A 14,703-nucleotide genomic window follows, 5' to 3' on the forward strand; every position below is an offset into this window, starting at 1 on the left:
ATTATACCACATTGATTCAGCTATTTCAAAATGCCAATGCTTGCACCAAATATCATCGGGAGAAGAAAAAGGTGAAAAGCTTGTGAAAATGACAATGGGAGCTTAAAATCCGTCTCTGCTGCCATCCCTGCCTCTCTACTTTTTTTTCCTAATTCCCTTTTGTCAGAATACCTTTTTGAAGGCAGTTGTATCTATAAATGGATTGAAATGGCCCCGCAGAGCCGCATGTGGGTGTGACGACTGTTGTAGAGGAGCATTTGTTCCGCTGAACTTCCTGTTTGCAAAGATGGCAAAGAATAGGATTTTATTGAGTCTAGCCTAAACGTGATTGGCCCATTGATTAAAAAAAATAAAGAAAGAATTGTAGGCAGATGCACATTTACATTTCCTTTAAAATGTCTGTCATGAGATATTTGATCAATACCACAGCCTCACTGTCTCCTCTAATTGATCGTATCTTTGTATTGTCCTCTCCAGCACCCTTAGGATCCTTACTATGTTTGTATTCTTAGCGACGTCTTCCATAAAAAACATTTGAGCACACACCAGACGCCTATCTCGTTATCACTCTCCCTCTCCCTCTCTCTCTGCAATTTCTTCCCCCATTCCTTGGTTCCAGAGCACTCACACTCCAACCCTAACTCAGCAAGACACACATATATATATATTTTTCAGCCACAAACATTTTTAATAATTCAAATGGGTTCCCATTCCTTGCTTGTACATTCCACCAAGATTTGGATCCACATTGCATGTTCAATTTAATTGGAGTTTACACTACAATTCTCTCTCTCTCTCTCTCTCTCTCTCTCTCTCTCTCTCTCTCTCTCTCTCTCTCTCTCTCTCTCTCTGTCTCTCTCTCTCTCTTATTCTCTCTCTTGTTCTCCATCTCTCCTTTTTTCTCTTGTTCCCTAGTTCTACTTTTCTGAAGCTCACACGCATAGAGAAGTATTCACGTGTGCAGTTACATTTCATGAATAAACACGCAGAAACACTTTGTTCACATGACAAACATGAGCACGCACGCACGCACGCACGCACGCACACACTCACAAAACAACACAATTGCACAAACGCAGGCTGAAAACAATGCCCAGAGCAGTGCGTGTCAGTGTGTGTGTTCAAGTGTGTATTGATGTATGCACGTTGTTATGTGTGTGTGTGTGTGTGTGTGTTCCCGTGTGTGTGCGCGTGTTTGTGCGCTCATGCGTGCATTAACGCAATCGCACACATTCCCCGCTGATCAGAGGGCTCGTGTTTCCAATGTAAGGTTTCGTAACACACTACGGGTTACATAACCGCGGCAGGAGTAGGCAGGGGGAGGGGAGGGGCGCACATCCATCTACGTCAACATCACAGCCGCCCACTCGCACAAGGGAATCACATGGGAAAATCCTCTCCTACGTACATGGATGGGTCCGCACCTGTGACCCCATAAGCCGTCGCGCACACAACTCACAATGCACCAATATCGATCATCCGATCTCACACACGCACAAACGCACACGGTATCCAGAGACTGTCGTTTGAAAAAAAATGTAGATGGATGCCGATTCTGTAATATATGACATCTTGTTAAATCAGCTGTTAGAGGTGGCACGGCATTATTCGATCACCCACGGCTGCCCGTTTTTTAATCAATATTCAAAAGTGATTTCAGTGCTCCCGTGTCATATGCGTTATATACATCATTCATATTCCCCCAGGAACTAGAAATATTATTTTGATCTTACCCTCTGTACATGTTTAGATCAGAGTAGGATGGACTGCAGTGTCACCTGTGTTATCAGGCACCATGTTCAGACACCTCATATCCGTATAGCCCAAGTGATTTCCTGCTGAATATGCAATTACCTGACGGTGTGTGTGCGTGTGTGGTTATGTGTGTGTGTGTGTGTGTATGTGTGTGTCTGTGTGAGAGTGCCGTGTCCCTTTGTCTCCCCACTGCTTGTGTGCCACAGTAGACAACAACGTAGTTGGACTTCTCGCCTCGACTTTACCCAGCAAGATACAGCAAGAGGATTATGCAATTTACACTCCTCCTTTCGGTAGCCAGAGACCAAGAAATCCAATACTGTGGAAATCGTGGTACACTTACACACTTTCTGTTACGCAACGAGAGCGGGCTATGTCCTGGTTTGTGGTCAGGGAATCATGTGTGTTCACGCTGTGCTGATAATGAGGTTATAAGCTCCACCTGATATGGGCCACGGCGATGACACATCCAACAGGTCCTCCTGGTTGTGTTCGTTCACGCCCCTATTTATAGTAGCATGTTTGCTTTGTCTTTATCGCACAAGGCATGTGAACGTCACATGTGAACAGGGCGATGGGAAGCCGTGAGAATGCATAAGTGCATGCAGTATGTGTGCGCGTTTGCGCGAGCATTCATTACACCATGTGTGCTTTGTCTAATGGAAGCTGACCGCTGTGCATGAGCTACAATCATAAGTAGAATCAGAGTCCGAGCAAAGGACTCTCCAGCCTTTACAAGGGTCTTCACAACCCCTCCTCCCTCCCCCCTGTCCTCCTCCAACTCCTCCTTCCAATCAGTCCACATACCAACGCTGCCCCTACAGGCGATGGACGGCGCTGCGTTGGCATAACGAACGGGTTGAACAACGCTACCTGTAATAGTTCTGCTGATGGCCACTCTGCTTGAGCTACACCCAGGGTATCAGTTAATGGGAAAATATATTGGCTTCGCTCTGACCTCATTCAGATTCACAACATGTTCCCGCCTGCTTCACCAGGGAGGGAATGTGATTTGCTCCTGGTGTATCCTGCGTGTGTGCGTGCGCGGGTGTGTGTGTTCGTCTCCACTGTGCATCGTGTCCTTCTCCAAGGCAGCCCAAACAGATGAGTTATTATTAGAATGGCGGTTACATCCATCAAACTATTAATTATCCACTTCAGGCCTCTGTCATGGTGACCTCTGCCACGCCACGGGTACGTGCCAGCCGTCAGCCCGTGCACACGCACACACACCTGGGCACGCACACACGTAAGACACGTTCATTCGATCAGACACCATACACATTAACCCACCCACACACAAGACATTCACTCACTTACACACAAGTTACATGCACTCCATCACACACAAGTTACATTCACTCACTCACACACAAGACACATTCACTCACTCACACACACACAAAAGACACATTCACTCATTCACACACAAGACACATTCAAACAAACACACACACACACACACATAGACACACAGAGGATGTAATTAATTTGTGAATGCTTAATTTCCGTTCCACCCTCATTATTCCCTGAAGAAAATTCACACCTTTCGCGGCTTTCATCAAACAGGAGCGGTGGCAAGATGATGGATTTCTCTTGTTATCCTTTCATCCTTCTTTCTGACAGCCAGCAGTGACATTCGAGCCAGATTGCTAACCAACTTGTTGTAATGGCCTCTCCTTCTCCCACATCCTACTCTCCTTGGCGCTGTTTGTGTGTCTAATCGTGATCATTGTTAATCATTGTCTGTCCCATGAGAGCGGTCCTCCTCAGAAGATTAAACCTGGATTAGCTCACCCACCCCTCTTACAAAGCCCCCAGCCCCCCAACCTTCCTCTCACCACAGGAGGGGACAACATGGCACCCCGACACCGTTTTTTTTTCTCTCAATCGTTGCACAACGTACTTCAATACAGGGCCAATGCCGAGGGCTTTTATGGGCACACACTCAAACACACACGCATCTGTGAGCTCAAGGCACAAAGGCAAATGTTTACACAGTCCTCTATGTATACAAACACTTTTTGGCTGCCCGTACGCTACAATCTATTTTCGACAAAAAAATCGAAAAGACGACGTGCATCTGCATCGGGACCAGCATCAGCACCAGAAGGATCTCTCCGTCCCCCCTCGCACCCCCCAAACCACCTCTCCCAGGACCCTTATTTTTGTGAGAGCATCTGGGAATTTTTTAAAGAGAGTGTTTAGGAGATTAAGATGCCACTAATTAAGGCTCAGGCCTTTCACAAGCTGTGAAAGTGTGGATTCCGGGAGCCCCTTGAGACCCTGGCGAAAATCTCTGTGCCTAATGCCTAATTCCCCCCACCGCCTCCAAACTCCATGTGCGATGCCATTTCAGCGCACTGGTGTACACACTCACACAGGCACGCAGTGTGCCAGTTCTAGAAAGGTAGTGTAGGGGCGGGGGGGGTGGCGGGGGGGTGGCTGCCACAGCATGTCAGTGGGGGTGATTGCGTTGCCACGGCAATGCCGGGAGCAGCCCGCGACTCACAGTTTACCGCTGCCCGCTGCGGCCCTCGGTGACACTTTCCTCCTTCTTCCTCCTCCTCCTCCTCCTCCTCCTCCTCCTCCTCCTCCTCTTCCTCCCCAGGGGCCTGTCAGTGTTTCTACCTGAGCGGACAGCTGGCCCGACGTGCCCTGTCACTTAGGCCACAGTGTGTGGGCGCTCACACACACATCGTCTGGAGGCCCGCGGAGTGAAGTGGAGCGATGGGACAAGAGGGGGGGGGGGAGGGGGGGTACGCTGAGAGAAAGATGAATTAAAGTTGATGCGGGCAAAGACGGTCTCCTGGCCTTTCGCAAAATATGGCTCGGACACGATGACATTTGAAGGAAAATGTGATGTGTGTGTGTGTGGTTGTTTGTTTGTGTGTGTGTGTGTGTGTGTGTGTGTGTGTGTGTGGCCCCAGGCCTTGCACTCCTCGCTGAGGAAACAGACACACCTGACCAGATTCACTCTTCCATGCATTTCTTGAGGTTACTTTGTGTATGTGTGTGTGTGGTTGTACATATGCATTTCACAGTTTGCGTGCATGTCACTTTGTGTGTGTGTGTGTGTGTGTGTGTGTGTGTGGGGGGGGGGGGGGGGGGGGGGGTTCTCCCATTGCCTTGCTCTCCTCACTGATGACACACAAACCTGACCATATTCACTCTTCGCACTTCTTGCTGGCGTGTGTGTGTGTGTGAGGTGTGTGTGTTTGTGCGGGATTCTGCCTGTCATCGCCTGTTCTTGTCACAGCGCGTGTGTGTGTGTGTATGTGTTTTTTTTGTGTGTGCACACGTTTGTATGTACTAGGTGTATGTCGCAATGTGTTTGTGTGTGTATCTGTGTGCGTGTCAGTGTATGTATGCTTATGCGTATGCGTGTCAGTCCGTGTCTGTGCATGTCAGTGTGTGTGTGTGTGTCTGTGCGTGTCAGTGTGTGTGTATCTGTGCATGTCAGTGTGTGTGTATGCGCTTGCGTGTCAGTCCGTGTGTGTGTGTGCGTGTCAGTCCGTGTGTGTGTGTGTGTTTGCGTGTCTGTTTGTGTTTGTGTGAGGTTTTACGCAGAAGGACAGTAGGGCTATTTATGTCTCCGAGTAACAGCTGGCCTTCCTCCCGCTCTTCCGTGACTCACACACTTCTTCTGCAGTTGCCTTTTCGTCTTATTTTTTATTGCGCTTTTCTCTTTGTCAGTTATTGTTCCAGCGACAGCCGTCCTCTTGATTCGATTCTGTCTCGCAGCACTTGGCTGATGTGACCGATCTAATAAGAACTCCTCACTCTGGCCCCATTTCAAAAGTAGTTGATGGGAAGAACAGCAACACTACGTGAGATGAAAGATAATATCGCATGGGGAATGTGGACAGAGCCCTGCGGACATGTCACCCCGTAAGCCAAACTGTCGCAGTTTAACACAGAGTTGTAACCCCAACTGACACGCAGTTACTATGTGTAGGGTCCCAGATGACATGAGTCTGCATTTGCGTGTGTGTCTGCCAGTGCACATGCGTGTGTGCTTGCATTTTGTATGTGTTTTCTTGTGTGTGTACGCGTACTTGCATTGTGTGTGTGTGTGTGTGTGTGTGTGTTTGAGGTCATTGTGTGGGCGGGCGTGTGATGGGTGCTTTATCCTTCTGCCAGGCCTTATGTGGGTCATCAGCACCCTAAGGTGCGGGGGGCCGGGTGGTGTGTTGCGGTGATGTGAGGTTACTTGCACCAAGGCTGTCCGATTAACAAGGGAAGTGGCCTTGTTCTCGCTGATGGAATAAGACCAAGAGGTTGAGTGCAGGATATTCTTTGGTTATGCTTTGCATTTGCAGCAACTGGGTTGAGTCGATGAGAGGGAAGCTGCTTCATGATTGGTTGGTGGGTTGCCATTGGGCATGTTGATTAAAAAACGATGCTGCTTTGTGATTGGTCTGTTGGTTAGTTGGTTGCAGGGTTTAAAATACTATTGACGTGCCCTAAATACTTTAATCTCCTGTACATTTGAGTAGTGGGTATCCTCTAACTATGAAAATATTAAGCATGTTTAAGGATAACTCAAATGTATGAAAATACATTGCATAACCTCCCTTCCAAGACCCTGTAGATATTGCTTCATATTGTCCAACGATGACATTATACCTCAGTTAAGACACACAAGCAATCTGTACCAAAGGCACACTGTGCACACTCAGACACACACAAATTACATCACAATTGGTATCCGACGAACTACTGTCGCCCGGATATGGCCGATGGAGATGGATATGGCAATTAGTTTGCCATTCGCCATTCAAAGTAGGTTAACATTTCACACTAAGAGGATGGATGTCTGCCCTGGCGGATGTGAGTGGACTGTGTATTGTGTAACGGAGCACACAAAGTAAAATGCATCGATTAATTCATTCATGAGGAATCTTGAGCAGAATTTTGAACAGTGTACACGAGTTATGAGGACTCAAGTCATCTTCAGGAGACCCTCTACTTCTGTACCAGGGATATAATTATATTGACAAACAGATCACTGATTAGATGTTCCAGCCTTGCAGTACGACAGTTTGCATGTTAAGATCTCTTCTTTAATCGGCTAGGTTATAAAAACACAAAGCACCTTGCCATATGTAGTAAGGTAGACAGGTTGGAGGGCTATGGCGTAGCTCTGATTAAGTGAATCAGCTAGTGCGAAGGTGCTCTATGGTATAAGAAAACATAGTTTCTAAAATGATAGGTTGACCAAGGCACTCTTCTTAAAGTTAGAAAAGCTTTAATAAATAGGCTTATTCATATTGGAATTCTTAAAAGGTTGTCAACATGTTTCGGCCATTGTAGGCTTTCATCAGGGCAAGATCAGTAAACAAGGTTTTTATTGCCAAATGTCTTGGTCTCATTGATATTATTATTATTATTATTATTATTATTATTATTCACGCTGCGGGAAACTTGAGCTAAATAGGAAACAGGAGTTGTAGTGCCCTACATGTGTGGGTGGGTAATGTGTGTGTGTGTGTCTGTGTTTGTGCGTGGGAGAGAGGGGTTAGAAAGCAAACATGTAACAACAAAGTCCTGCTTGTCTCTCCAACAGACTTGGACTTGTCTTATGTTTATGTCTACTGTCAGACCTAGGAGTAGGAATAAGCCCGGGTCATCATTATTGCGAGGGAGCTGTCTTCCCAACCATCCCAGCACCCAGCCTCCCAACTCCCCAGCCCACCCTCTAAAAACACACACCTCCCCCACCCGCTTGGCTACATATTCCTAGCCTTTTGTAAACAGGACACTCGCGCGGGGATTCCCCTGCCCCCTGCCACTATTCTTCCTCCTCCATGCAGCGTTTCCATTGGCTCCTTCCCCTGTTGCCGCTAGTACCTCGTCTCTGACTCTTGGCGTGTCTAAAACATCCCAAAGCCCATCATTGGGGGGAGTGCCGCAAAAGCTCCACTCCAGTCGTGTGCATTGTTCTACTTTTATGGAGAGTCTACTGATGGAGTCTTGTTAGACACCTTCGGTATGCTATACAGTGGAGATGGTAGTCTATCAACATACTTTATGGGAGAGATGGCAGTCCATCAGCATACTTTACGGGGTGTATAGTAGTCTATCATCGTACTTTACCGGGGAGATGGTAGTCATACAGGTGAGATGTTAGTCGTACAGGGGGAGATGTTAGTCGTAGAGGGGGAGATGTTAGTCGTAGAGGGGGATATGGAGGTCATACAGGGGGAGATGGTAGTCCATCAACATACAGGGAGAGTCGGTGAAAGCAAATGGAGCTGCTTGATCACTGTCACTCCCTGCTACCAAACTATGTGTGTGTGTGTGTGTGCGTGTGTGGCCCAAAAAAGTAAAATGTGTAAAAATAATGTGCGTCCTTGGAGTTATTATTATTATATATGGGGCGTGCAAGCTTGTTCAGACAAAGGCCTTAAAATAGCATAACAGTATGCCGATGTGATGTATTGAGGTTAAAAGCTAGTGAATTATTTGTCGGATGCAACACGCTCCTGCCCTGGATCATTGAAACGTGCACGTTGTGTACTGTACTGTTCTGTACGGTGCTGCCTTTGCTGTTTCATCCCAGAGGAGATCAAACTCGCTCTTTAACCTGCAGCCTTTAGTATACACACATCCAAATGCTTCACTTTGCAACATATAATCAGCACTTTTTGTGGGAGGTGGGTTATTAATCAAACTTTATGTAGACAATTGATTTCCATTCCCCAGAAGAAGACAACAATGCGAAATAAACAAACTCTCACTGATAGCGTCGACCAAAACAAAAATGCAGATTATTATCAATCACAACCAACCAGGCTTCTAATGAAAGGTCCCTATGTGTCATGCGTACTCCAAAGGCATTGCAAATTTCAACTGCCACTGATAACATCAGAAGTTAGAGGGAAAAATGCACGTTGACGCCTGAAAAAAAACTCCCCTCGCGCACAATGTGCCCTCCATCCAGAAGGACAGCTGGGCCAGCCCTCACGTGTACTGTACTCGGGCCGGAACTGTGTCGTCTGAAGGCTAAGGTGGCAAGGGTTCTGAAGTTGTTCCTTTTCCTTTCCTTTTCCTAAAGTCGGCAAATGTGAAAAGGTACTGACCTAAATTATTCAGAGCTGTGTGAGAGCATGTTCGAGCGTGCACTTACACTGCTTACCCTACTGACTACACCGTTCACACCAGCACACAAGAGCGCAAGAGAGTCAGAGTGGAAAATAAAGAGCCAATTTCGGAGGGAATAAGCTCATTGGGAGTATAAAACGGTACGCACAAGTCTCTGTCTCTTTCTCTCTCCCTCCTTCTCTCTAGCTCACTGTCACTCTCGCTTGGCTCTCTCTGTCTCTCTCCGGCAATCTGTTGCCTGGAAAATTAAAAGATTGTAGTGAGAGAGATAGAAGGGTTGAGCTAGAGAACGTCTGGACCCGCCAGCTGAAAATCCCCAAAACGATGTAGCTAGCATTGCAAAAATAGGACCAACAGGAAGGCAGAGAGACTTATGGAGCGAGACAGATTGGGGTTGGTGACGGGGCTGGGCTTGGGTTGCGGCGAACAGGGGTGTGGCTAGAGGGCTAGACTGTGCCAGGGAGATGGAAACAGATTTTTAGACACAGGACGAGATAAGAGCGAACCAGGGGACCGGCCTCTTGAAGAGCAGGTCTGATGGGCAGGTTGGGCCGGTTCCTCTGAGATATGACCGGCCGCAGCGTCAAAAAGGGAGCAACAATAGAAGAATGGCATTTACAAAGAAAAAAACTAAAAGAAAATGCAAATCATTTAAGAAATGGATAGACGCACCCAACAATCAATGAAAATAATGTCACTGCTGCGCGTTCTTGAGAAGAAAGGCGCTTTCGCATCAACACAGTTAAAAGGCCTACTTCCGAGCAGCAATAAATGATCCACTTGAGCTATTCACAGGCATGTACGGACAAAGTAGGCCATCGGAGGCATTGTGCTGGCTGTATTTGGACGGGGTGCCAACACAGCACAGCGTTACCCAGCACTCCCTCTACTGCAAGTTCTGTTCCTCGTTTAACGCCACGGACCAAGTTAATGGTTAACCTAATGGCCACTGAAATCATGTTTTATATTGCTTGTATGCCTGCGCTTCATGTTGTGGTTGATGTTGTGTCACGCACGTACACACAGGCATGCACGCACGCACCCACGCAGAGAGGCAGGCAGGCACGCATGCACACACAAACACACACACACACACACACACACACACACACACACACACACACAAAACAAACAACTGGTTGGATTGCCTTGTTTTATTTGTTAAAGCTAATGCCTCTCTTGGGACATGTGTTAATGTAAAAAAAAAAAAAACACCTTGACACCCAACCCCCAAAGAAAGAACCCACGAGCTGAGCAGACGTGTGTCCTAACCCCCCCCCCTCCCTCTCCTTGTGTTTGCGTGTTTTCCAGGCAAGCCCCAGAGCATTGAGTGCTCTGAGCGCGTGCAGCTGTCGGGGATGTACAACGTGCGCAAGGGGAGGCTCCAGCTTCCGGTGAACCGCTGGACCCGGAGGCAGGTCATCCTCTGTGGCACCTGCCTCATCGTCTCCTCTGTCAAGGAGAGCCAGACGGGCAAGATGCACATCCTGCCCCTCATAGGGGGAAAGGTACGGGGCCGTCATGGTTGGATTCCAAAGTTTAAAGGTGCAGTGGGTAAGGTTTGAGAGAGGACGACAGCGGAAAGGGAGGGGAGAGATTTTGAGGCCGAACGACTGAAGAAACCTCTCCTCCCTCTCAGCTCCTAAGTGTTCATTTAAAGCATCTGTGGTTTGGCAGGCAAGATGGACTCCCCGAATCAATCACTGAAGGGACGCCCTGATTGGGCAGAATCGAGCAGGGAGCGGACTAAAATCTGAATTGGCTCATAGGGAGGCTGGCACAGTCAGCTCCATACTCTCACAGCTCATTTCACTCACTTTTAGCTGACAGATGGCTGTGCCTTTTCAAATAACAGCTTTTATATTTTACCTATGCCTCTTTAATGACCACGCAGCTACGGCTGAATTGTTTTCAGGGTACGTTTAAAACATCATCACATAACAGTGGAAGATATAAGTTCTTGACAGACAGGACCGAACCAACCTTAACCATTATAGAGAGCAGTGCAGTGTGGGAATGTTCTGGATGGAAGAAGGTTTTTAGAGAGTAATGGGTCTGTATTGCAGTGGGGAAGAAGCTGTTTCTGACGCAGAATGTAGGGGTGGATTTAAAGCAGGATGTATGGCCGGATGCTAGAGGTTTAAGAAATGTTTTATTTACGTTAGAATCGAGATTCTTATCTTATCTATGATTCTGAATTGATTAACAACTTTCAAAAATTCCCCACATCTTTTATCTTTTCTCAGGGTTGCCATTCTGTTGACATTATTGAAATGAGTTGATATGTTTAACGGAGTTTTAAAAATAGAGAAACTACATCTTCTTATAAACACTTATTTCTAGGAATTGTAAAATGCGTAAAAAAAGAAAGATTGATACCTTGGTGGAATTCTGCATTTTTCTTCTTCCGGATTGAAGCCAAGGGAAGAGGTGTATTGATTGAAAACAGTGAATGTGAATCAATGAGCTACAAATCCAACCTTATCCTCTCTTGAATCTGTAAAGCGACCTTGAGATTGAGAAAGGCGCTATATAAAATAAACGTATTATTATTATTATTATTATTATTATTATTATTATTATTATTACCTTCAGCGGGGAGGAGCTACCTCCGCTTCAACACCCCCGTTATTTTACCAAGAATGGGACAGCCTGGTTTATTCCTTAAAATATCCTCTCTGTTAGTAATAGTGTCTATATTTAACAATCATTATTGGTGTCATGTCCAACAAGCCACCATATTCACTGGTCTGAGCCACTTCTGTCGTTTGGAGCAGTTTTCATCCAATCCTGGTTTAATGCTGGACTGCTCTAATCCATTTTTGTATCCTGCTTTGGAATTTGCTCTTTTCAGCAGACTGTTAAGGAGCCTGGCAACAGCCATTAACGACTTTTTCAGCGTTTATTGCTTTATGGCCCTGTATAGGGGCAAGGCCACTGAGCAATCTGTAAGGGTTGTCCAGAAAATGTCCTTCCAATTCGTCTGGCTGACACAATGGATGCACCATATTCCCCCAAACCCACTCCACTGTTCAAACACACACACACACACACACACACACACACACACACACACACACACACACACACAAACCGTGGGTTATCTCCAGACAATATTTCCTTGAGTGTTTGTGTGCACATACAGTATGTACCGCCTGTTAATATTTAAGTTTACTCCATTCATACGCTGTTGTTCTGTTTGGAAAGCACTTTGGAGCAATGCATTCAGTTTGTGTGTGTATGTGTGTTTTGTATGTTTGTTTATGTGATTAGCATATTAACTTGGCACACATGCATCTGTTCCCTGACACATGCCCTTATGTACACCATGCATCTTGTGTGTCTTATGCATATGAGAACATGGACCATAATACACAAGTAACACGCAAACAACATACAATCCTAACATTGCTAGAGATAGATAGCCCTTTAAAAAGCCCTAAATATGAGTGGAATTATTTTTTTGGAACAGACATATTGACAGATGTACACACATAAAACCATCTTATCGTCACATAAAACAATCTGAAAGCAATACAAAGATGAAAAGAATTGAAAGGAAATTAGCAAATCGATAGTGGTCCCTAAGATAATAGAAGTGCAGTCGTGTGAGACCACACTAGCATTTTATTCTCTTTCCATAAAACGCTGCAGTCAAAGTGAGACAGGGAAAGTTTCAGGGTAAGTCTCACAGCATTTAAAATGTAGAATTCATGAGGCTGACTGCACTTTAAATGAAAGATGTCCCCTCATAAATATGATTTTGTTCCCTTGCAATGATTCCCAGAGGACAAACATTTTGGACTGGCGGTAAACAGAGTAGGAAGTTAACTTCAAAGATACTCAAGGCCTTCTTTCTGTTGTGAATCCTGTACAGATCGAATCAACTGCCGCTGATAACCTACTGTTAGCCTACTATTGACCTTCTGATAGTCAACGATATCCTACGGTTAGCCTTGTGATAGCCTACTGATAGCCTTTTGTTGGCCTCTGCTTAGCCTTATGATAGGCTTCTGTTAGCCTTCTGATAGCATACAGTTTAACCTGGATAGCCTGCTGATATCTTGCAGTTGGCCCACTGTTGGTTAAGATTGTTCACCTATTTACAAGATGCAGTCAACAATCCATTCTGTGTGTTCTCCTCTGCCCTCCAGCCAGTGTCTCTATTGTATTTACTTATTGCGTTAACATTATGCCTTGTGTTCCCAGGTGGAGGAGGTGAAGAAGCACAGCCACTGCCTGGCGTTCAGCTCGGCCGGCCCTCAGAGTCAGACCTACTACGTCAGCTTCGACAGCTTCACCGAACACCTCCGCTGGCAACGCCACGCCGCCAAGGTGAGAGAGAGGGGGAGTCTGTGGTCACAGGCGAGAGAGAAAGAGAGAGAGAGTCTGTGTTCACAAACAAGAGGGAGAGAGAGAGAGAGAGTGAGAGAGAGAGAAAGAGTCTATGTTCACAGGCGAGAGAGAGAGAGAGCGAGAGAGAGAGAGAAAGAGGACGATGGTAAGAGAGAGAGAGTCTATGTTCACAAATGAGAGCGAGAGAGAGAGCCTGGGCGATTGTGAGTGAGACAGATGACGATGGTGAAAGAGAGAGAGATTGTGGTAGTGAGAGACACAGCGATAGTGTGAGAGAGAGGGCGATGGGGAGAGAGAGAGAGAGAGAGGAAATGGTGAGAGAGAGGGCAGTGGTGAGAGAGAGAGCGATGGTGAGAGAGAGAGAGAGAAAGAGAGAGAGAGAGTGACCCCTTAAGCATTGGTTGCCCCACTCTGCGCTTGGTTCAGTTCAAGTGTATGATAACATGCATGGCTGCATCTGAACTAAAAATACACAACTACTACTGCTCGCCAGACCCACCGGTGAGTGAATGCATGTGACGGCAAACCTGTAATATATCATCACTAGATTAAAGAAAACGACTAAAGAACACGGCAGATATATGGAACGATATGAAGGTCCAACCGAAAAACACAACGCTGCATTTGTGCATACAGTATGTATGGATATATAGATATAGATGAACCCAAGTGGGCCATGGGCAGGGAAAAAGCTATTTCTCTCCGTTGTGTTGGGGACGTTGGTGTCAGCCGGGCCCTGGGGTCTCCCCAGAATAGACGCAGGGAGTGCAGGGACCAGCAGCACTCTTCTCCAGCGACCGCCGCTCCGCTAAATGTCACGTTAGCGTACGTGGAGGCACTTAGTGACCCTGGCCGCTTGAGCCTCTCCAAGGTGGATTAATTAGGAGTGCTGCAGGTGAACTGTGGAAAAAAAGTCTTGTGGGAGAGGCAGACGAAACGTGTGTGTCTGTCTGTGTGTGTGTGTGTGTGTGTGTGTGTGTGTGCATGCATGGGTTCATGCGTGTGTGTGTGTGTGTGTGTCTGTGACGAGGTCAGCCTGTCTTGACTTACTCCTCGTGACTCTTTAATCCACACACACACACATAACACGCATTAAGACCAGTTAGGTCTGCCAGCAGTAGCGCTAATCCCATTTAAAGGTTTCGAGGTTTCCCATCTCACTTTGTCCCTCCCCCTTTCTTCCTCTCTCTCTCTCTCTCTCTCTCCCCCCCTGTCTCTCTCGCCCCTTTCTAGATGGTGTCCCAGAGAATCAACTCGGTGGACCTGTCCGGCTGCAGCCTGGAGCAGGTTCCCCCCAACCTGTTCTACAGCCACGACCTCACCCACCTCAACCTCAAACACAACTTCCTGCCCGCAGACCACCGGTTGCAGCATCTGCAGAGGTAGCCACCGCCATGCCCCACATGCTGTTGGGAATGAAGGGGAGGGTCATGGGGGTCTAGAGATAACAATTGATGGTCCACTCAATGGGTAAAGGCATGGGAC

At 46.8% G+C, this 14,703-nt stretch overlaps 1 protein-coding gene across 2 annotated transcripts in view; it reads left to right on the forward strand.

Moving 5' to 3' along the window:
- Nucleotides 1-14,703, forward strand: part of phlpp1 (PH domain and leucine rich repeat protein phosphatase 1) — a 55,569-nt gene that overhangs the window by 16,290 nt on the left and 24,576 nt on the right. For both annotated transcript variants that reach the window (XM_079750753.1, XM_079750754.1), the window contains 3 exons: nt 10,174-10,370; nt 13,072-13,197; nt 14,452-14,600. In XM_079750753.1, coding sequence (XP_079606879.1) covers nt 10,174-10,370; nt 13,072-13,197; nt 14,452-14,600 — 472 coding nt within the window. The remainder of the gene's footprint in view (nt 1-10,173; nt 10,371-13,071; nt 13,198-14,451; nt 14,601-14,703) is intronic.

Source organism: Pollachius pollachius (genome assembly GCF_949987615.1).
Source record: "Pollachius pollachius genome assembly, chromosome: 14".
Taxonomy (NCBI): Eukaryota; Metazoa; Chordata; class Actinopteri; order Gadiformes; family Gadidae; genus Pollachius; species Pollachius pollachius.